The sequence below is a fragment of the Garra rufa genome, chromosome 16, assembly GCF_049309525.1.
Source record: "Garra rufa chromosome 16, GarRuf1.0, whole genome shotgun sequence".
NCBI classification, from domain to species: domain Eukaryota; kingdom Metazoa; phylum Chordata; class Actinopteri; order Cypriniformes; family Cyprinidae; genus Garra; species Garra rufa.
In genome coordinates this window covers 34,503,245-34,528,480 of record NC_133376.1, presented here as the reverse complement: position 1 = coordinate 34,528,480, position 25,236 = coordinate 34,503,245, and the positions used below count along the sequence as shown (strand labels likewise).

The 25,236-nt window shown below is 34.6% G+C and overlaps 1 protein-coding gene across 4 annotated transcripts in view; it reads left to right on the top strand.

The window, feature by feature from the left end:
• Positions 1 to 25,236, top strand: part of mtus1a (microtubule associated tumor suppressor 1a) — a 45,016-nt gene that overhangs the window by 3,977 nt on the left and 15,803 nt on the right. Inside the window, exons 2-7 of one of the 4 annotated variants that reach the window (XM_073820027.1) lie at positions 1,433 to 3,067; positions 5,232 to 5,457; positions 7,414 to 7,578; positions 9,210 to 9,314; positions 11,330 to 11,428; positions 19,379 to 19,599. In XM_073820027.1, coding sequence (XP_073676128.1) covers positions 1,556 to 3,067; positions 5,232 to 5,457; positions 7,414 to 7,578; positions 9,210 to 9,314; positions 11,330 to 11,428; positions 19,379 to 19,599 — 2,328 coding nt within the window. In that variant the 5' untranslated portion in view covers positions 1,433 to 1,555. Of the gene's footprint in view, positions 1 to 1,432; positions 3,068 to 5,231; positions 5,458 to 7,413; positions 7,579 to 9,206; positions 9,315 to 11,329; positions 11,429 to 13,617; positions 13,983 to 19,378; positions 19,600 to 24,487; positions 24,636 to 25,236 lie in introns of those variants that run through there. The other 3 variants (XM_073820026.1, XM_073820028.1, XM_073820029.1) reach the window with 3 other exon arrangements.

Below are 25,236 nucleotides of genomic sequence, written 5' to 3'. Positions count from 1 at the left end.
AAAAATGTTTGCAGTGTCAAAAGAGAGATTGGGAGAAATAGAGTATGTGCCTGCTGTACAGAAAGCATCATTTTTTGGCAAAAACATGGAAATAATCTGTCTTTTTATTCCTATTGTTTACTGTATTTATCTGGAGTTTTGGTTATTTTGCGGTTTTAGGCTGTAAGGAACCTTTGTAATAACTGAAATCATGTGGCAAAGTGATATAGACATGTAATGCAGTCAAGAGCTGCCTGAAAGTATGTTCGGCCCATGTTTCCCTAAAAATAATGCACACTTTAGAATGTTTGTCAGCCAATCAGATTCAAGCATTCAATGGCCACGTAGTATAATTTAAAATAATATGGTAAGACACAACCGTTATCAATATCAGTTATGCAATATCAAGCAACAAAACAAGCTGTTTGTACAGCTAAAAACCACTGGAAGCAGATGAGACCGGAAGCCAGACACATTAAATTTACAAATGGCTGTGCCTGCTCTTATAGGAAAAATAAGGTGGATACGTCAGCCTAGACCAGTGGTTTTCAAACCCTGGGTTGCGACCCTCAGGTGGGTCGTGAGTCTTAAAAAATGGTTCGCCAGAAGATTAATGGAAAATGTATGTATTAAAGTTCAAGACTCAGGGAAGAAGGAATCGGGAACCAGCAAACTTAACTAAATAAACATAAACAACAAAACAAAAGTAAGCGGCAGCCACCTCATGGCAGAATCCAGTTGTGAAATTTTTATATTTTAATGATAATAACACATTTTATTGCATTTATTTTTGTTACATTTAATTTAATATTCTTATTTTTAGAACCAATATGCTGTTTTCAGTTTATGAATGAACAGAATGAATAGTGCGCCTCCTATCCAATAAATCGCAATAGGCTAAGTTCTGTGCTACTTTTGACATGAAAAAAATCTCAGATTTAAAATTGCTTGGATTTTCTAATTAAATAAACAATCAATACCGTTTTTTCGCTCTGTAATGTGTCATGATAGGCCACTGTAGCTTACACTGGGTACTCACCTCACTAGCAAAAAATTCGTGATAGTTTAGTTTTTTGTTTTGGATCCCGTGCTCTGCTGCCACACTGGAGCACACTCACTACCAACTGGACAGGGGTTGGAATTACAGTTAAATTACAATAGATCTAACAATAGATTTAATCTGTCAAGTGACTTAGAGCCTCCAGATTTTTCCGTCACTGATAAAAACAATTCCATCGATAATGGACAATTTTCGGTTAACGCAACCTCTAAAATATATATATATATATGTATGTATATGTTCGTGTCAATTTAAAAAGAAAAAAATAGGGTCACTCTTAAAGTTTGAAAACCACTGGCCTAGACCTCAGAGTTTAGAATTGTTTAGAATTTCTGTACATTTTGTTAACTTTTTTGTTTTTTGTTTTTTTTCCTCTCTCTGTCTCTCTTTCAGGAACATTCAGACAATGAGTTTCAATAAATAACCCTGCACTGACGTTCTAGAGACAACTAATACAATTCTCGAAAACCAAGAGGTGTTTCAGACCGATGTAAAATTGCTCATACCGGCTGCTCCATGGAGACCTCACGTAGATCCATGAATCTTACTTTCCCCATTGAGGACAAAAATGGAAACAACATCACATGCCCAAGTGAGCATTCACCTGATTCACTAAGGGGCTCTAGCAGTTTGAGTTGTGGCAGTTCAGATAGTCCTCCTGATGTGGAAATGGAGGACTGTATCACTTTCCCAACAAAACCTGAAACTTCTCCCTCAAAGGTAGTGATATCAAGTGCTGCAATTGCTGTAGACTATGTCAAATCAAAAATTGACAACTGGAATGAGAATATGACTCTCTTGATAGTGGACCCCAAAAACAATGAATGCAATAGCAGTGACCGAAGCTCAGAAACCTCCCCTGACTGTGTCGAGCGAGAGCTGTCTGAGGTGGACTCCTGCGAGCCATCACGCCGTGGATCCAGTGAGAACTGCTGCTCTGTGAGCTCTGGTGAGATGGTCATGAGGAGTAACAGCTTTGTCTTGCATGAGAACGACCAGCCACTTAGCACCTCACTGATCGGGGAGTCCAGAACCTCCTTGGATATATCTTTAGATCTCGGCGTAGTGTCGGGCATGTTACCTGATGTGTGCGAAGGCCTAGCTGAGCTCCAACAAGACGAGCGCAAGAATCAGGGTCTGGAGTGTACCTACATCCAACTCAACAATCAGACCTTTCTCATAGATGAAAAGTCATTGAGCAATGAGAAACTTGATTGTGTCACACCTGTTCATTATCACAAATCCAATAAAGACATGCAAAAGTTGGCATGCACCAACGGTGGATCTAATCCTTCAACACCAGTGGAGGGAAAAACTGTGCTTCTTACTGCTTCTGAGGATTTGGACATCAGTGGCAATGCTCAAACATCAACTCCAGTGCAGACTGTGAGTAACAAGACATTTTGCCTCCCATCTTTGTCTGAGTCACCTTTGAATAAAGATGAAGGTGATTCAGAGAGTCCAATGGCTCAAGTTATTAGGCAGCAGCAAGGCGCTGGCTCTCAAAAGCCTAAAACACCCTTGTTGTCAGCGAGCAAAAGCAATAAGATGGAAATAAAACGGTTTCCAAAGCCTAACTTCAATAATATAAAGTCTAAAATTATGTCACGTGCCTCCAACCCCTTCAAGACATCAAGTGCACCAGTTTCAAACGGCGTCTCTCAAACTAACGAAAGCCAGACTATGGACCAACATAAGTCACCTCCTACCAAATCAACTACAAGTGTAAAGAGTTCCAATGCAGCTAAACGAACTCACTCATCTACTTGCCAAGAAAGTGGTCCAGCCTCAAAATTTCGGCCTCGCCGATGGTCTGAAAGTGCTACCTCTTCCAAAACAAGTAAAGATGGATCACAAGAGAAGAATACAGTCTTGAACAACCTCACCACACCACAGAGAAACCCTAAAGGAGTTGCTCAGAATCAGGGTGGGAAGACTAAACCTGCAGAGACAGAGCCACATAGAGTGGACACCCAGGGGAATGAGTCTGTCAAGGTTCGTGGGAAGATTCAGAAAGTCAATCTGTCGGTAAGTTATGGCCAGTAACCAATAAATGGATAATGTCAAGTAAAGTTATAAAATGAATCCAAAATCAATCCTTTTATATGCTACAAATGGATTTGGAGAATACAACATTAGTAAATGTCAAACTGTACATGAGTGTTGGGAAATAACTACTTGCATGTATTAGAATTATGTAATTTAATAACAATAAAAATGTAATTGTAATCCGTTAAATTAAATTAGTTATGAAAATAATAATTACAAAGGGTGTTACCATTTGAATGTTTTCACACACTTCTGCATACAGATTTAAGTGCTGGAGTCTGATTTTGTGGTGGCTGTGCTTTAAAATACAATTTTTCCAATCTTAATTCAAGTAATGAAGGATTTTGAAAGTCTGACAGTAATTAGTGTTGAGTACTACTGTAAGGTTATCCCTGCCTGCTTTAAATGTTTGAAAATCATTAATTAAAAACGTTCATTAGAAATTTAGAAAAGTAATCCAACAGTAATTAGTTACATTACTTTAATAAAGTAAGTGAAATAGCTACACTACTTATAACATTTTAAATGGGTTAACTTGTAATCAGTAACCTATTAAATTTCCAAAGTAAGCTTCCCAACACTGTACATAATACACAACATCAAAGTCACATTTAACTGTGATATTAACTTATTAGTTTTATTAAAGATTAAATGAATTAAACTTAGTGTTTGATGATGGCAAAGGTAATCCTAATATAAAATAGGGAAAATGAGCATGCATAATTAAAAGGATAGTTAATCCAAAAATAAGAAATTGTTTACTCCTCCTTAACTTGTTCTAAACCCGTAAGACTTTCGTTCATCTTTAAAACACAGGTGAATGTGTTTTTAAAGAAACCTGTGAGATTTCTGTCCCTCTGATAACACTTTAAAAAGTTCATAAAATGAGAAGTAAACATAATCCATATGAATTAAATCGTTGAACCAAGTCTTCTGCAGAAACGGTGCATAGAGCACATTAAATGTAGTAAACAAAAGCTCAATTGTACTTGCTTGACATGCAAGAACAAATCTTATTGGTTGTAAACAAAACTCACATTTTGAAGTGAGAGTTTTAGTTGCATAGACAATTAGTGCAGGTACAAAAACCCTTCATTAAAATTTCATTATCATATCTGTGTTTTAAAGATGAATGAAAGTCAGACTGGTAAGCAAATGATGAAAGATTTTTCAATTTCACCTTTCGTTGTTTCTGTGTATATCCAATATTGGCCAATATGTGACCCTGAATCACCAAAAAAAAAAAAATTTGTAGCAATAGCCAAAAATACCTTGTATGGGTCAAAATTATAATTTTTCCTTTTATGCCAAAATCATTAGGATATTAAGTAAAGATCATGTTCCATGAAGATATTTTGTACATTTCCTACAGTGAATATATCAAAACTTAATTTTTGATTAGTAATATGCATTGCTAAGAAGTTCATTTGGACAACTTTAAAGGCGATTTTCTCACATTTAGTTGTGTTTTTTTTTTTTTTTTTTTTTTTTTGCCCCCTGAGATTCAAGATTTTCAAATAGTTGCATCTTGGCCAAATTTTATCCTAACAAACGATACGTCAATGGAAAGCTTATGTATTCAGCTTTCAGATGATGTATAAATCTCCATTTCAAAACGTTAACCCTTATGACTTTTTTTGTGGTCCAAGGTCACATATATCCGATCATGACTGATACAAATATAATCAATCTCTAATACTGGTCAATAATCAAAATGTAATGTTCTAAGTAATACTTGAGTGAGTTTTGTCTGTTGATTTGATTTGTCTCTGTAATGTTTGGATTAAGGCTGCCATCTTAAAGAACAATTCACAAACAAAAATCTAAATAGAAAGTGTTCATGCACTATGCAGTGTAATTGCTGTTTTAATTACTGCTGCAAGAGGGCAGCAAGCTGAGTCTGTGGAAAATGCGTTCCATGTGCACACACCACATCATGTTTGCAGAGTTAGAGAGGCGGAAAAAAAAAACTTGGCAGTGACTTCAGAATTCCCATGGGCATTACAATAGCTGCTCATGTCTCAAGTCTGTGTGAGTCACACTCTTCAGATGTGTTATGGCCAACGCTGCTGTAAGCATGGGAAGCTCAGGCTTGGGGTGGCATGCGTGGGAGAAAATTGCTGAAAGGGAACTTCTCTTGCAGGCAGTGTCTAGCAGGCCTGCAGCAGCAGCATGTGAGTGGAGTAGAAGCAGGGTTGGCTCCCAGCCATCACCAGCCAGGACAGGAGGCGCCTCTGCTGCTCACGTTCCAGCTGCAAACTTACGACCACCACTTTCAGCCTCTAAGCTCAAACCCGGTGCAGCGGGAAAAGATGGCAGCGGTAGCACTGACATGCCTTCACCCAGGAGCAAACTGAGCACGTCTGATGGTAAGGGCGTTGTGCACTGCAGAGCTTTATCGTTCTGTTGTTTTGTCAGCTTTTACTTTTACAGTGTGAGTTGGTGCATGTTGCAGCAGGGTTTGGATTGTCTTACTAATGGTCTAATAAGTTGAGTGATTTATACTGTTTTTCTTTGTTCAGAGTAGTGCCATTCCTGTCAGTCCTTTTAGTCAGTCAACATGTTAAAAAATAATGGATTGATGCCACATTATAGGAGAATTAAATGCTTGTTGTACCATGCTTGTTTCCTAAATACTAAACAAATATTTTTAAGGGAGGACTTGATTTGATTTGCAATTTAAAAGAATTGTTTTCTGTTTTAATATATTTTAAAATTCATTTTATTCCTGTGATTGAAAGCTGAATTTTCTGCATCATTACTCCAGTCTTCAGTGTCACATAACCCTTCAGAAATCATTCTAATATGCTGATTTGCTGCTCAAGAAACATTTCTTATGATTATCAATGTTAATATTGGTGCTTATTGTTTTTGTGGAAACCATGATAGAGCTTTTTTCCTCAGGATTCGTTTTGATTAATAGAACTGCATTTACTTGAAATAGAAATCTTAATTTCACTCAGTCTTTACTTTAATGCTAAACAAATAATTTCATGCATAAGGAGTTTTTTTTTTTTTGGTTGCACATTTGTGCTAGGCAGTACATTTAATCACATTTTTTTTCTGTGGGATAGGTAATTATTTTAGGAATGTTAAAGACTGGGATTGGATCATTTTTGGCAGATTTGAAGCAGATGCAGTTCTCTTGTTCACCTTCAAGATGGAAAGAAATGTACCTGCTTTAAATGATTATAATAAGTGATCTTTTTTTTTGGAACCCTTTTTGGTATGTTTGTACACTACCAATGCAAACGTTTTTGAACAGTAATACTTGTAATGTTTTTTAAAGAAGTCTCTTCTACTGCAAATACATCTAAAGCAGTAATATTGTGAAATATTTTTGCTATTTAAAATAACTGCTTTCTATTTAAATTTTTTTTAAATGTAATTTATTCCTGTGATCAAATCAAAATTTTCAGCATCATTACTCCAGTCTTCAGTGTCACATGATCCTTCAGAAATCATTCTAATATGCTGATTTGCTGTTCAAGAAACATTTTTTTATTGTTGTTGTTGTTGTTGTTGTTGTTGTTGTTGTTATTAATAATAATATTTAAAACGGTTAAATACTTTTTCAGGATTTTTTGATGAATATAAAGATTCAAAGATCAGCATTTATCGGAAATAAAGCTTTTGTAACATTATATACTATACCATTCAAAAGCTTGGAGTGTAATATTTGGTAAAGAAATTCTAGAAATTAATACTTTTATTTAACAATGATGCTTTAAATTGATCAAAAGTGATGATGAAGACATTTTCACAGAAGATTTTTTTTTATTTCAGATAAATGCTGTTCTCTTTACTTTCTGTTCATCAAAAAAACTCAAATTCTTCTCAGCTGTTTTCAACAATAATAATAATAAGTATAATGTTTGTTAAGCCGCAAATCAGAATAATACAATGATTTCTGAAGGAACATGTGACTGAAATCACAGGAATAAATTACATTTTAAAATATATTAAAATAAAACGCAGTTATTTTAAATAGTAAAAATATTTATAAATTTTACTGTTTTTCTTGTACTTTGGATCAAATACATGCAGGCTTGAGGAGCAGAAGAGACCTCTTTAAAAAACGTTTTAAACATTTTAAAAGTAAAACTTGCTGTTACTTTTGACTGGTAGTGTATATTATATGTTAAGTGTCAATTGTGGGGGGGGGAAAACCCAACTTCCTGTAGCTATGAACTTGGCACAAAACATTCATTGTGTTTTTGAAGGGTTGTTTAATTGCTTTTACAGATTTTTTTTAAAGCACACTGTTTGCAGTACAAACACCAGTATAACAATGGATTTATTGTTTGTTATTTTTCCCTCTGCAGTTAAGCTCAAAATCCATTTAACTGAAGGTGCGAGTGCAGTTTCAGGATCCCTGTCCAGATCTGCTGCATTCGCAGCTCCACCATCAGCCTCCAAACTGCCAGTGAAATCCAAATTACAGACCAAGAGCTCCAGCACTTCTCAGACAAATGGACATCCAAAGCCAGGTGAGCCTTCCCATATTGTCAACGCAGTGAAGGAAAATTAAAAAATAAAAATAATTATGGATAGAAGTCACTGCTTTAGACAAGATCAACCTCATTTTATCCAGCTTGACCCACATTTCCTTGCTAGGTCAGTGTTGCCTCAAATCCAAAGACTTAAGATTAAATCTGTTCTAAAGGATTCAATATACTTTAACTAGATTTTTAAAACATCTCGACTTTAAAATATGATTTCAGCTTAAATATAAAGCTGTTTAAGTCTAAGTAGATTAAATGACCTGAAATCAGTTTAATCAGGAGAACTGCACATGAAAATATAGGTTGCTTTTTCGGTCTAGATAGTGAAGCTCTTTTGCCTTTTGAACATTCTGCTGTTGTCATTGGTTGATGGACATGTTGTTTATATAGATCGGGTCACTCAGTCCCTAATGTCTGCAGGGCAGGGTTTGTTCCACATCAGTTCACTTGGAAGGCTATGAGAAAGCAGTGCACGTGAAAATAATGAGGATCTACCAATGCAAACGGACCTTATTTTCTCTTCATTATGTTTAACTCGCTGTGGAAGGTCATGTCTGCACACAGAGGCACCTTGACTGAAATCTCAGAGCAAGTTTTTACTAATTCAACGCTTTATAAGCAGCCAAGCTCTTGTCCTCAATGTGATCTGACTCTTTTGACATGCCTCCTTATCGGATCCTATCGCTTTTGTATTATTCCTTTGTTGTCTGCCTTTTATGTGAAGCCTGAGACACCGTTATGGAGAAGTAAGCACAGATTATTATTTTTATTTTTTTTGCAGTACAGTGGAGTTGCATATATATTCAAATTGGTTTGTGATAACTCCAATAGCATTTTATTAAGTAGCAGTGCTGCTATATTGCTGTTTGTGGTCAAATCTAGTCATCTTTATTATTTTCTTTGGCACTTGTTACAATAAAGATTATTCCAAAACTGCTTTACCGTATTAAAAAACAAAGCAACAGTATCACTGGTGCAAAACAATAGTGTGATTATCCAGCTCCAGTCAGTTCAGTGTTGGTTCAATTCAGTTCAATAACTGTGTAAAGTTCATTCATTATGAAACAGGTTCGGGTCAGCTATAAGCAGTTGAGGACAATAGTGTCATTCAGCTTAAGTCCATTCTGTTTATTAAATTCAGTAAAATAACAGTGTTGATGCTGTGAAATGTGTCACTTATGAACAAATTCAGTTCACTTATAAAGTGGAAGACAGTAGTGTCATTATCCAGCTTCATTTAGTTAGTGTTGTTCTCATCTGATATTGACCGTTGTATCCTAATCAATAATATTGTTGAATGTTAAGTGTCTTTTTAAACCCCAGCTGAGCAAAGGAGACAAACTTGGGAGGAGCAAGGCTCTGGCCTAGATGAACAAACACTGTCGTAACCCATAAAAATTCACTGTGTCAATTCACTATCAATGTTTATAGGAGTATCAGTGTTTATAAGAGCATATATCATCAAAAAGAGATGATAAGACCTGCATGTTTTATTGATTTGATACACACATAAGCCTCCTAGGAAATTCTCTTGCTGGCCCACAAACTAATTTATGTACTAAGAAACTGTTAAAGATTTTTATTGGTGGTTTATTTTTTATTTTATTTTAAAGCAGACCATGCTGAACCCTCTGTGGGAACCTTGAATAAACCTCCTCCTAACAGGACCACGTTGTTAAGGACCAAGCTGCAATGTCCACCCACCAGGAGTGTGTCATCAGGTATGAGTTATGTTTTAATATCATTTTAAGCATTATCTTTTGCATCTCAGATGAATGGCTAATACAGTGAATCTCCTGAACAGGCTAGAGGATGTCAATTACCCCAAAATTCAAAATCATATAAGCAAAGAAATTGTTTAGACTGATGCCTTTTTATTGCCATTCATATTTTTAACATTGTTACTTTACACCACACTATGGAAGCCTGTTTCTGCCACTGAATTAAAACAAAAAAAGTTATTGTGACTTTTTTTGCTGAGATATACTCTCAATTGCAAGTTGTAAAAACAGAAGCAATAGACTCTCAAGTCTGACTTTTTTTCTCAGAATTGTGTGATATAAACTCAAAATTGTGAGAAATAAAGTCAGAGTTTCTATATAAAAACGTACAATTCTGACTTTATTTCTAATAATTGCAATTCTACTTTTTTTTTTTTTTTTTTTTTTTTTTTTTTTTTTCCTTATAATTCTCAGAAGTGTAATCTAAATTTGCAATGAACCTTTCTCACATTTCCGGGTTTCTCAGTAGCAGAATTCACCATAGTTGGGTAAAATCAGAGAGCAGTAAATGGGAGAGTACCACAAATATATTTCCCATTTCCCTAAACGGCAAAATAAAACCTCCACAATATTGTTTTCATGACATTCAACAAAAGGAAAAAAATCGAGAGGGCTTGAGAGACCCTTGCATTAACGTTAACTAGTTTTTTGTAAAGGTTGAAAAGGTGATGTAATGCAAATGATAGTGTTATAAATGTATGTACATACACTTTAAAAAAAAAACTAAATATAAAAAAACTTAAAGGAACACTCCACTTTTTTTGGAAATAGGCTCATTCTCCAACTCCCCCCGAGTTAATAAGTTGAGTTTTACCGTTTTGAAATCTGTTCTGGCGATATCACTTTCAGCATAGCTTAGCATAGATCATTGAATCTTATTAGACCAATAGCATCGCATTCAAAAATGACCAACGAAGATATTTGTCCTATTTAAAACTTGACTCTTCTGTAGTTATATCGTGTACTAATACCAGCGGAAAATGTAAAGGTGTGATTTTCTAGGCCGATAAGATTGGGAACTACACTTCCATTCCGGTGTAATAGTCAAGGAAGTTTGCTGCCATAATATGGCTGAAGCAGGCGGAGTAATATCACGCCTGCTTCAGCCATATTATACACAATATAATTACAGAAGAGTCAAGTTTTAAATAAGACAAATATCGAAACTCGTTGGTCATTTTTGAACACGATGCTATTGGTCTAATAGGATTCAATGATCTATGCTAAAAGTGATATCGCCAGAACAGAAGAACGGCTAAATGGATTTCAAAACGGTAAAACTCAACTTATTAACTCGAGTTGGAGTTGGAGAATGAGCCTATTTCCAAATAAAGTGGAGTGTTCCTTTAAGGATTAATGATGCTTATGACCATTAAAACGCGTCATCACAATCTTGGGAAAAGGGTCCGTTGTGAGTTATAAAGCCAAATTTTGAGTGTGGAAAATGACTATGTTCTCAGATCTCACAATTCTGATTAACTCTATTCTCATAGACCTGTAGGGCTGTGAGTCACAGGCCCACCAAGTTGTTCCGATCTAACAGGTGCTCAAAGTTTATTCTAATAACTCGCAATTGTGTGTTATAAAGTCAAAATTGCGAGTTTGTATCTTGCAATTCTAACTTAATTTCTTACAATTCTGACTTTATAACTCGGTTTATATCTCAGAATTTTGATAAAAATGACAGAATTGTAAAATAAAAAGTTGCAATTACCTTTTTTTTTTATTCAGTGGTGGAGATGGGCTTCTATAACCCACCCTGTTCACCCAGTAACATTTAAAAAAAAATGATTAGGTTTCCTTTTTCTTTTCTTTTCTTTTCTTTTCTTTTCTTTTCTTTTCTTTTTTTGTCTTCTTTGGTCATCTGTTTGGCTTAGCCAAAGAAAATGTATCTGGTTATGTTTTAGAGTCTGATTTACTTTAAACTCAGTCATACATGTTTTCTTTGGGAGCAGGATGCAAAAACACATCATCAGGTTCAGCAAGGCCTTTAAGCTGTCCTCTGAAGACCCCTACCACAGCCCGACTCATGAGACCTGCTGCTACTCCAACAGGTAAGACCCAGTTTGTGAACTTTGGAGTGACGTGTACAGTTAAAGCAAATCAGAAAAATTAAGAGTTTAAAATACCAATACTAAGTATTTCAAACTAATTCAAATTCAAGCAGACAAATTATTGTCTGATTCTGTGAAGCAGGGTGGCAGTTGGCTTGCACTGTATGAGCTCTGTTAAACACCCTCTCAGCAATGCAGGAATATTTTATCACAGCCAAGTCTGTAACACAGCTGACACAGCCTCTGTCTTGTCTCAGCCGGCCTCTATCAGCCTGGCACATGTAATGTGCGCTTTCTTACCACCCATAAGTACTGTGATTATGAATGGCGATTGCATTCCTTTCAGGGATTAAGTCTTGGGTGTATGCATGCAGCATGCCTTCAAGCCAGTGAGACTAGACACCACCATCACACTTATCTCTAAAAATGTTTTTTTCCAAGTTTACTATAAATAATGGTATTATTCTACACCTGTGGACAGAATCACTTCAAATTGCTTTTCTACAGTAAACTTTTTATTTACTTGGCTTTTTTTTTTTTTTTTTTTTTTTTTTTTTTTATCATTTAGATTTGACTGGGTTGCTTAAAAACACATTTTTTCTGTGGTGTGACAAACTCATTTAATATTGCTTTACACATACTTTAATACAAGCCACTATATCATAACTCCACAGTCCATGTTGACAGTTTTATTATTTGTGTGTGTGATTTTTAAATATAATTAATGAAATTAAATGTCATTATTTGATCATTTAATCATTAAAAAAATGAAAGAAAATTGGAACCATTAAAAGTAAAATAGAACAATTTTTACTTCAACCTTCAACCTTAGTGTTTTGGACCCCACTCTCTGTTTAGAATTTGTGAATTTACATATTCGTGTTATAGCCTTATTTTTAGCCTCTAGTATTTTGGACTACAGCCTGAGCTGTGCAGACATGCATTGTCTGCTGCTGTCAGCAACCCCTCCTAAACATAATTGCATTTCAGACATTAAATTATGTCTTCCTTGGGTTGCACACTTTGTTTTTTGAGGTCTTGCTGGCATCACAGGCATGTGTTATACAGTTTCTGTGCTTGCTAATTACTGGTCTGTTTGTGACCAGTGACCACAAAGAAATCTGGTCCCTGGCCTTGTTATGGGTCTTATTGTAGAGGTTTAAATGGAGTTTACACCTCACTATATATATATATATATATATATATATATATATAAATTATTATTATTATTTTCTTTATTCTTATATAATATATATAATATATATAATTTTTTTTTTTTTTTTTTTTTTTTTAAATGGCCAAAGATCCATAATCTCCAAGTAAAGCTTGACCAAACCATGAATCGCAGAGATTTGAAACTTGGAGGGATAGTAGTACTCACACTCACACTCACACGCTCTTGGTCCAAAATGCCAAAAGTGGCTATAAGGAAATTTACATGCCTTAAATGTGACTGCCATATGCCGATGAACTGTACTGTAGACCTCATCATTCTGAACAACTTTACCTCTAGGACCACTGCTGTCAATCAAACCATTTGATTTTCTGGACTCTCTCTAGGTCAGTAATGCTTAAAAAAGGGGCCTGTCTAAATATACCCAAAAGGCTAAAGTCTAAACGAAACCTCAAAACCTCATCAAACCTATTGAGCAGATGCGACAGGTGATTCTAAACAAGCATGCAAAGTTTTAGGGAGATCGGACCACAGCTGGTGCTATAACATTCATAAACGTCAAAAAACATCATATTTCTTTTGTAAATTACCTGGATTTGGCAAAAATGTTTGTTTTTTTTATCATTGATTTTAGATTGTTACAGGCTTCATAAATGATATGTAATGTCTTTTTTCATATGTGCTTAAATGCCTTAAAGCACTTGAATCCCAGAAATTGCTGCTTGCGGCTATATTTAATCATTAATTTCATTATTTATAAATATTAATGATGACCTGCTCTCGATTCATATCGTTCTGTAAGTTATTTTTTTTCTCCTGCCGTTTTTAACCCTCCCCCATGTGTGAATGAGGCAGAAAGCTGTGAGAGCGAACCCACCCGCTCCTGCTCTGCTGCTTACTCCTCCCAGCGCCCTCCCTTCTCTCTCTCCTTCCTTCCGTTTACCCAGCATCTTGCATCTCTTTAACACCTTACGTAGAGCCAGAGATGCTGAGCGTCAGTGGATGAGAGCTCAAACGGGTGGATTAATGCCTTTTGCTCTTCCTCATTTGTCTCTGGGGCTTCTGTCCCTCTTCAAACCAGGCTACTTCAGTTAATTTGTTTTTGCTAAAGTGTGACTGGGAATACAGGGGTGTTTTCTTCCCCCTCCCTTCACCACAATCTTTGCCTTTTGTTTGGCAGATGTATTTTTGCTTTAGCCTCACTGAGGCTGTTGTTTTGTTTTGTTTATGACAAGTTGTTCTCTTCATGTCTTCTTGGCAAGATGTTTTTCCGTCCCAAATTCTCACTGTCTAACATCCATGTGAGGCTGACAGCAAAGGGATTGCTCAGAAGCCTCCAGCTGCTGTCTGGATGCAAGACCACTGTGGTGTTTCAGGCAGGTCTGTTCCTTAGAAAACATTATTGTGGCTTTTCCTTCATTCTGCACAGACGTTTCAGAGTGTTTCTGTATAGCTCTCAAGGTGCTGTCTTCGCTCGTGTGGTGTTGATTCTATCTTTAGACTGTTTTTCACTCTCTGCCAAAGAGTATTTGATATTTGTCCATGGCCAGTAGGCATCTTCTTGCTAGCCACAAATAGATCCTGGGACCTTTTTGCAAGTAACATGTATATTTGTGCCACTATTTGGGTTATGGTAATCACCTACCAAATCGGTAGATACAGTAAGTTCATATTTACCTTATTTCTCTTTTCGAGCCAGTTGGTTCACAGGTCTAAAAACTGAATTTTTCTGTTTTCAGATCCTCAAAGGTTATTTTGGCCTGCAGACTCTAGATAGAATGTAATGTCTTGACTTGTAAATATTAAGTAGAAGATATGTCTGTAGCCGTAACTCTTCTTTTTATAGTGACTGGCCAAATAAGGACTCTAATAAATAAGGAAACAACTATTTCATGTCCGCAACATCACAGAGGACTATATTTGATCTCAATATGTATTTGGGTAAGGTTTCACCTGTTGAAATACCTCTCTAAAAATAAATGCATATAAGCTCCAATTTTGCTTTAATGATAACCTGATTGATGGTTAAATCTGTTTTTGCATGCACTACTTTTGATGGGACACTAATGGTTTCATATTCTTGGTTACTAAATCTTTCCAGTGATTTTTATATAGCTTAACACGTAATATCGTAATTATTAAACTTCAATTGTTTTGCCTTATAATCGTATCAATCATTTTAGGCATCAGTTTAGGTATTTTTTGCAAAAATATTTTATTTATAAGGCTTATAATGCAATTTCAGTGTTAAGTCCATATAACATATAACACCATTTGTTTGAGCACTAAACAGGAGCAGTCAATCAATTGTTACATATATTATCAATATGTAAATAATGGGCAGGGATTTTACACAAATTTATAGTTTAGAAACTATAGTTCATAGAAACTATATAACAGACTTCATATGAAAAACTGATGTTGTCATAATGGTCATTGTTTTTAAATTGAGATTATCTGAGAGCTGAATAAACAAGCTTTCCATTAATGTATGGTTTGTTAGGATATGATATTTGGCTGAGATGCAACTTTGAAAATCTGGAATCTGAGGGTGCAAAAAAAAAATTAAGTTAAGAACATAAGAAATTAACATGAAATATTTAGAGTAGAAAATTTACTAAATATCTCAATGGAACATGATCTTTACTTAATATCCTAATGATTTTTGGCATAAAAGAAAAACTGATAATTTTGACCCAGATAATGTATTTTTGGCTATTGCCACAAATATATCCGTGCTACTTACGACTGGTTTCGTGGTCCAGGGTCACATTTATCCTTCACAGCAGTGTGTAAATAATTCAGGTGTGAGAGGAGATTAATTATTCTTTTCAATATGCTGCTTTCTGTTGTGCAACAGTTTTTGTGATGCCCGAGATGTGTGCTTTGATTTGTGAATAACAAGTGATTTAATGTTGCCAGATCTTCAAATGCATTCCATTTTAGGTCTAAAACCTTAAGCTGTATCACCATGTCTGTGGGATCCAAGTGCACTCCCTGGATAACCCAAAGCACCCTAATAATTAAGATAAGATTAATTAACTCTGATGTAATTACAAGTTGGATAATTAGGTTTGGGATAACCATGTTGGTCTTTCAGTCTTGATTACTTAATCTTATATGGGATTTTTATCCAAAAATCTAATACCTGCTCTGGTGGGAGATGAGTGACTGGGGCCTTATCAACAAGAGAGCTTCCCAAGTCCGCAATAAAGCTCAAACGTGCATTTCTGTGCCGCTAGCTAGTAGCTACACCAAATGAAATTAAGAAAAAAGGTAGTTAAAGGATTTGTTTTCCAGAACTACAATTTACTGATAATGTACTCTCCCCCTTGTCATCCAAGATGTTCATGTCTTTCTTTCCTCAGTCATAAAGAAATTGTTTTTTGGAAAGCTTTCCAGGATTTTTTTTTTTTTCCATATAGTGAACTTCTATGGTGCCCACGAGTTTGAACTTTCTAAGATGCAGCTCTAAACATTCCCTGCTGAGGACGAAGGGTTTTATCTAGTGAAAAGATCTGTCATTTTCATAAATTTATATTTATACTTTTTAAAAAAAAATTTTAACCTCATGCTCATCTTATCTAGCTCTGCGATGTGCATGCATACTCTGTGCACTCCTGTTTAAGACAGTTAGGGTAGGACTATTTTGAATTTGGAGGAGAAAATGAAATGGGAGTTTTTCGACCTACTTGAACTGGAGTGCACACAGTATGCATGTGCAACCCAGAGCTTGACAAGACAAGCGTTTGTGGTTAAAATGTGTACAAATATTATTTTGTTTGTGAAAATGACAGATCATTTCACTAGATAAGACCCTTATTCCTTAGCTGGGATCATTTAGAGCCCTTTGTAACTGCATTTAAACTGCATTTTGGAAGTTAAAACTCATGGGCACCATAGAAGTCCACTATATAGAGAAATCTTGTTTTCCTCAAAAAACACTAAAGAAAGAAAGATAAACATAACCATCTTGGATGACAAGGGTGCGAGTAAATAATGTGAATTTTTGTTCTGAACTAATCCTTTAAGCTATTCGCTGAGCCCTTTTGTCAGTTTAAACTTGATGCTCAATAAGCAAAGCAATAATTTTGATAATACCACAGACTTTTCTTATGAAGCTACATACTTAAATAATATTTTAACAAATGAAAATAACTAATGACACTCAATCTTTAAGGATGTCTGTTGATGTGTGTTAACCACAGAGGCCTCTGGCGACCACTGATGGAATTACAACAATAAAAGTCTCATGCTAAATTGAGAGCTGCCAGTTCTCAATACCTCTGAGTCTGACCTTTACAATGATTTGCAGTCTTTTAATTCTAGTTACATTCTCTTTCGTTGGCTAGTCTGAAATTGGTGTAACTGTTAAGGCACTAGTTGGGTGTTGCAAGATGGAGAAGTTTGATTTTATTTGGTTGATGTTTGTTTTTCCCCCATCCTTTTTCCTTTTTTTTCCCCCCCATCTGCTTAACTAATATGATTTAAAGTTAATATTCAGTGCTTGCACTGTCATGTACCTTCAATCTGCTCTTAACTTGAGTTGGCCAGCAGAGGGAGCCACACAAATGTTTGCCTAGTAATAACACCTTATGGTTTGAATTATACTGAATTTTGAATGTGTTGGCTAACATGATTTCTAATGTGCCACACCAAGATGACGACCTAAATTTTTCCTTGCTAATGCACTGGTAGTTTAACAGAATGTCACATGTAAAAATGTAACTTTAAGACCACTGTATTCATATTAGTGAGGCCAAAACTTATCTTTATCCAGTTTTGTATGTATTGATTTCTGTTTTTATTATCTTTTTGTTTAATGTGTGCCACACAAGTTTCTTAAAAAGCCAGTCTGGATTACATTTCATTAGTTCAATAAATATCATGCCAAGAAAGACTGGGCTGCACAGAGGTCAAGGACAATAAAGTGTTTATAATATCTCATCCTCTTTCATTAGTTAGTATAGGCATGTTTTAATAGGGACTGTGATATTTCAAGTTCGTTCATAAGCTAAAACAGCTCTATTTATTTTATGGGTGGGTGCATTGAACTAACAGACCTGGAGCGGTTTGCAACTTTGTCTTGAAGGCGTAACAGGATGCTGGAAAGGAAGATTGTTCATATATACTGTATGCATTCTGCATGTATTGTCAGAGGTTTTTTTTCAGTAGTAAATGTCTAGACAATGTCTGTTGGTAATCTTTTATTGACATTTGGATCAAGTTCCGAAATGGTCAATGTTTCCACTCTTACTGCTTAGTTGTTTCTCAAAAGACCCATATGGTCTGTTTCATAATGGTGTTAAACAATGCACATTTTGTGAGTTATAAAGCTGCCTCTAAATGGACTATTGTGAATCCCAGCTTGCATCAATTTAGAAGCTGGATAGCTGTACGGTTAAAAATATACGTTCATATATTTTTCATCGCACTAGAAGTTGTGCAGGACAATTTTAAGCAGTGTGTACATGATCTAAAATAATAATTCAGTGTTAATAATTTTTATATAATCTTATATTTTTTTATATTAAGGTGCAAAGAAAAACGAAAAATCTTTTATATATAATTGTTTGTTAGTTTTTTTTTGCACCTTAATGCCTATTCAGATAAAGCAGTACATAAATGGTATTCAACCAATATAATAATATCTCCCCCCCCCCCCCGCTGCCTCCACCCACCCAACTGAAACTTTTAGGGTTTTTTGGTTGTTGTTTTTTTGTTTTTTGGAAATAAATTTAAATGGTTCAGTCTGCAGGTTTGACACATTTGGTGTTTTCTTATATAATATATATTATAAAAAAAAAAACAAATAATAAAAATACATAATATATTTTTGCATTTTTTTTTAATTTATTTCTGTTTGTATTATTTATTTTATTTTGCATAAAATAATAGTTTTTTATTTATATGTATGTATGTGCGCATGTATGTTTGTTTTTATTTATTATTATTTTTTTTTATGTATTTGTAATTTTTTGCATATAATATATTATTTATTTTTATTTATAAATTAATTAATTTATATTTTTTTATCATTTTATTTTTGCATAATATAATATATCATTTAATTTAATTTTTATTTGGTTTTTATTTTATTTATTTGTTTGTTTATTATTTTTATTATTATTTATTTTTTGCACCTTAATGCCTATGCAGATATAACTTTGCAGCTGTAAATCGGTTGCTGCTGGACTGACGTTAGAGGAGAAAGGCTTCATGGGGCTTGTTGTCCCACCCCTTCCGTATTAAAGCTGGTATTTCAGAAATGTCCACACCGAGCTGTTATGTAATAACTCTGCTAGGACATACTGGATTAACAACATAAAGATTTTAGGTCCTGGCATTGGAAATAATGTTCCTACAAAAACCTCACAGGTTTTTTACGGATTTATATAGTGCCATTTATACCTTGGTGGTTTACTTCAGGTACCCTTCCTCTCGTAGCGAGGCCACTTTGTTAGAGGGATTTGTGTCCTGATTATGTCCTGGTGTTATATTTATAAGATGATGTAAATGAAAACCACTGTGGCATAGCCCTGCTAAAATAAGAGGCCTCCGATGGCCGGATCTACAGAGGGGAAGATATTATTTGCTGATGGGGTGAGCTGTTATCTCATTCAGGGTTGCATTTGGTAGAGGTTTGAATCTGTTTTTAGCTCATCTCTGGGTTTTTAATGAACATCTGTGACGTAGTTGGGTCTGAACCAGAGGAGCACTTTGAAGAAAAATAATGCTGAATGTCGTCACAGCATTAAATGCATGTTCTCTTACAGTCGACAAGAACAAGTCAAGGACGAGTTCCCGAAACCAGCAGCCCCCGACAAATGGGCAACCGGATCTGGTACCTCCAGAGAGCAAGTCCAGAAATGTGGAGTACTACAAGGCTCTATGTGAGAAGAAGAATCAAACCATCCAGCAGCTGGAGAACACGCTCCGATCCAGCAACCGCAGGTTCGAAGCTGTTGCTGTGGTCATAAAGCATCTATGTGCTGGGGTGAGTATTATGAGATTACATTGCTTCTATACACCAGACATGAATAATACATGAAGATGGTGTGATGGTTGATCAGTTGTCAAGTTAGGATTAAATTTCTTTGGTTAGGGTTAGATATCTAGATATCAAGTTGGGTTTCCTACTGCTCAGTACTGATTGTGTTGGTTTGTAGTTTTGTTGCATGTCAAGTCACCTTTATTTATATAGCGCTTTTAACAATACAGATTGTGTCAAAGCAACTGCACAGTATTTAAACAGCACCATAGTGTGTAAGTAACGCATTATTGTAAATAATCAATCTTCAGTTAAAGGCAGTTCATCAATGAATTCATTGATATCATCGTCAGTTCAGTTCAAATAGTATACGATATCGCTGGAAAGTGTCCCCAACTAAGCAAGCCAGAGGCGACAGCGGCAAGGAACCAAAACTCCACAGGTGACACAAATGGAGAAAAAAACCTTGGGAGAAACCAGGCTCAGTCGGGGGACCAGTTCTCCTCTGGCCAGACGAAACCAGCAGTTTGTACCAATGTCCGATTGTAGACATTTTTTCAATATCGGGGCCGATATCCGATACTAATATCGGATCGGTGCACCCCTATTACATATGTCATACTTTTTTAAATAACCTTCCAAAGCTTTGCCTGTCTAGCAATTGTTTTATCATATTTAATTAACAATATTAATAATTTTTAATAGTTATTCAATTGTTTATTACTGATGCTATATACAGTTGAAGTCAAAAGTTTACACACACCTTGCAAAATTTACCAAAATTAGAGGGATCATATAAAATGCATGGTATTTTTTTTTTTTTTTAGTACTGACCTGAATAAGATATTTCACACATAGAAGTTAACACATAAAGAAATTTACATAAAGTGAACTAGAGAACATAATAGCTTAATTTATAAAAATGACTCTGTTCAAAAGTTTGCATACGCTTGTTGTTACCTGAATGTTCGACAGCTGTATTTTTTTTTTTTTTTTTGTTGTTGTTTAGTGCTAGTTGTTCCCAAGTCCCTTGTATGTCCTGAACAGTTAAACTGACTGCTGCTCTTCAGAAAAATCCTCCAGGTTCCAAAGATTCTTTGGTTTTTCAGAGTTTGTGTATTTGAACCCTTCTAACAATGACTGTATGGTTTTGAGATCCATCTTTTGACACTGTGGACAACTGAGGGACTCATATGCAACTATTACAGAAGGTTCAAATGCTCACTGATGCTCCAGAAGGAAAAAAGATGCATTAAGAGCCGGGGGTGTAAACTTTTGAACGAAATGAGGATGCATACATTTTTCTTATTTTGCCTAAATAAAATATATTTTTTTCATTTAGTACTTACATATAGTAGATACATATGCATATATGAATATATGTATAAAGATGCATGTTCCCCAGAAGACAAATTCTAAAAGTTTTCACCCCCAGCTCTTAATGCATCATGTTTCCATCAATGAGCGTTTGAATCTAATGTATTAGTTGTATATGAGTGGATTATTCAGGTAACAACACAGTTCTTAAGAATCAAGTGTACGTAAACTTTTGAACAGGGTCATTTTAGCCGTTATTTTCTCTTGTGGACTATATGTAAACATATTTTATATGAAATAATACCTTATTCAGGTCAGTACTAAATAAAAAATAACATGCATTTTGTATGATCCCTCTTATTTTGGTAAAATAACTAACATTTAGCAGATGCTGCAAGGTGTATGTAAGATTTCGACTTCAACTGTACAGTACAGAGAATATGAAATTCTATTATCAAAGATATACATCTCTTATTTATATATATATATATATATATATATAATTTTTTTTTTTTTTTTTTTTTTTGGAATTTACTTTACTTTCCACCCTAGATGTACTTGTTGAAACTCAGGTTACATGTAATCTCTCCAGCTATTCCTGACTCTGGCTCGATTAGAGCTTGCTAATTTTAGAATTGGCAATATGAAGGCCGCTTGGCTGTACATGTTTAAAGGTAATGGTGATAAAAGGACAACCGCCACTGTTTATAAGAAGGGAAGGAGTGCAATTTGTTTGAGCTGAAGCTGACAGGTTATACTCTGGAGTGCGTGTTGGCTGCTCCAGCAGAATCTGGATTAAGACCAACTTTAAACTTAAAAGGCACTACCATAATTAAGCTGTGGCACTTAAAGAATCAGTCCATAAAAAGTGGTAGATTTTTTTTTTTAAATAGTAAAAATCACAAAGTTATTTTCTTACTATAAATTGTGGACTAGACATTATATTTAATTATACATTTAATGTCCTAGGTTCACATTTTATCTACCATACAGACCACCACAGAATAATTTATATAAGGAGAGTACTTTAATAGCTCTTCTCTTAAACCAAGAATCTTTCCTGAGGGTGGTTCTTAATCAGTGTTTATTTTAAATGAGGTTTTGAAAATTCATTTCATGACATGAATCAGATATATAGAGCATGAAAGTGAGTGTAGTGTTTTGCCAGTGTCCTGTATAGGAATCTGTTAAGCATTCATTAGGAGGTTGGGCTTCAGTATGGCTGTGTGAGAATGTACCAGCTGCTGCCTTGATATGGTCAGAAGCACTCAGAGACGCCCGGAGAGCTGCTGGGGGCTGCTTCATATCCTTTGTTTGCAATGAGCTGTCAGCACACTGTGTACATTGCCATAATTTTACTATGAGAGGCCACACATGCTTTCCCTGAAGCAGTAACATTAATTACTATAGTTGATAATGATAAATGAATGCGTGTTTCAATATTTTCCCACTCAAGGTCTTGGTGTGATCACATCATTGTAAATATTTGGCTTTCATTTTTATTTGATTTAGTTGTGATGTTTAGCTTTTGATACAGCAGTAGTTAAGATTTTATATAGCATTGATTTGCCTCCCCAAACTGTCCAACATTTTTCATTTGTTGACCTTTTAACTGAATGTTTTTTTTTATTTGTTTGTTTATTTACAATACAGAAGTAATCTCTTGTTGTCTACTGCAGGTCATTTTATTTATTTTTATTATTATTATAAAACATAAATTATCAAATGGCTAGTTTTTATAATAATAATAATAATAATAATAATAATAATATAACTAACAATATTAGTAACTTTTATTATTTCTACAACTAATGTTATAATAATCCATTATTTTCTAGAAAAAAGGTTATTTTTAATAATAATAATAAACAAATATTTACTGTTATCAATGTTGATTAATTACATTTTCATACATTTATTAGTTTATTTATAATACACAGGTAATCTGTTATTGTCTACTGCAAAAAGAGAAGTCATTTTATTATTTCTATTATTATTATTATTATTATTATTATTATTATTATTAAACATAAAATGGTTCATTTTTGTATGCAGTATAAAATAACATTTGTTTATTATTATAATTTATATATTATATTATAATTTAATATAATAATAATAATAATAATAATAGTAATAATAAATAACAATAGTTGTAGAAATATTTACTAATAATGTTATAATAATTCATTATTTTCTACTTAATACAGAAAAAATAACTAATAACAATAGTTACTATTATTACTGTTATAACAATCCATTTTCTACTGAGAAATTTTATTTTTAATAATAATTAACAAAATATTTACTGTTATTATCAATGTTGATTAATTAAAATTTGTTTATACATTTATTTGTTTATTTATAATAAGTAATCTGTTGTCTGCTGCATAGAGAAATTTGTTTTTATTGTTATTACATAAACAGTAATTTTATAATATATATAATAAAATAGTAATAGTATGCTCTTTGTATGCTCTTTGTATACAGAAAACAGAAGTGATAATTTTTCTATGCAGAAAATATATTATTAATAATAACAGTAATAGAAATAATAGTTACTAATGTTAATAATTATACTGTTATTTTCTACTGATTTTTTTTTTCATTTTTAATAATAACAATAATAACTTGTTTATTATAACAATTCCATCATTTTCTACTGCATACACAAAATATATTTATTAATAATAATAATAATTACTGTTATAGTGATTCATTATTTTCTACTGCATACAGAAAGTATTTTTTATAATATAACAATAATAAAATGTATTTTATTAATAATAATAATAATAATAATGATAACAATAAAATAGTACATTAATGTTATTATAATCCATTATTTTCTACAGAAAATCTAGTATTTTCAATAATAACAAAATAGTAACTATCGTTATAACAATCCATTATTTTCTACTGCATACACTAAATTGTATTTTTAATAGTATAATAATAATAATAAAAATAATAAACAATTATTTTTAACGTTGTTTGTTGTTAATTTGTTATTTTTATTATTATTGCTTTCTGCAGCATTTACAGCATGTACAGTAACTAGGTATAGACGTAGGTATGGATTTTTTGACACCAAGTTTTACTCTGACAGCCTTTTCATTCGAGACCAATTTTGACATCCCATGCTAGGGTGTGTTGTCCAGTAGTTAACACTTAATAGTAATAAACATGAATGTTAAATTGTATCCTGCACTGCTTCAATTAGCAAATTCTGAGGAGGTGCTGAAAGGAAAGCAAGCGAAACACAGCGATCCTCCTCTCATGTCCTGTGAGAAGGTCACTGCACACTTCTCCTGTAACATGCACCATTTTATTAAGTGCCACTCAATCATCCACCAGTCAGACATTTAATTTTTTTTCCCCCCTGCTCTCTTCGCTTTTGCTATGGGTGTCCTAAAGCACAGTATTTATGTAGCAGACTACCAAGCACACTATAGCCGCCTCCCTCCACTGCCCTTCTTTTAGAAACATTACGGTATCCTTTCACCACTGAGAAGGCGAGCGGTTGGAGGAGGTGAGAGCCAATGAGCTTATTCCACTAGTCTCTCTGATGTAGAGCGAGACGGCAGAGAGAGGAGGTAGAGGTGGCAGAGGTTCATGCATCTGGGCTGCTGTCGTCCTGTGTTCTGGACTGAAGTCACAGAGACGGGATCATGGGCTGCTCTGGCAGCAAAGTGTGCCTTAACGCTCCCTGCGCTGGACACAGGGTAAAGACATTATCCTCTCCACAGGGTGCAGGGATAGTTTGGCTTTTGAAATGGGATAGCCTATACATGTGGATGTCTATACAAAGCATGTCAGTTGTGTATGATTAGTTTGTGGCTATACTGTTTGATTTATTCTAATGCATATGCACTGATGAGTTCTTAACTGTTGTGTGAGTGTCGCTCTGCAAGTGTTTGCATTGATCTCTGGGGGGAAGGGGCAGGTCAGGACAGCAGCACGCGGTTTTTGAAGCGTCTTTGTTGGTTAGGGAGGCTGACAGCACTGCAGCTGTGCTGCTGGCTGTCCTCCACTTCAAAAAAGAAACTGTGCTAGAGAGGGAGAAAGAGACGTTGCTGATTTCATTGTTCTGTTGATGTCATTCATATGCTGCTTGTTTTTTTTTTAATTAAACCCTTAGAGAGCTGTCATAGTGGTGCGTAAACCACAAAGCTGGGTTATGGGATGCTTGCATGCCCGTGCAGATATGTCACGACTCTTGCACAACAATTGGTGTTTACTTTTAATAGCTTGTGGCAATAAGTTACAGGAAAGCCTGTTTTCATTGAATGCTTTGCTAATACATTTATTTGCCAATGAAGCACA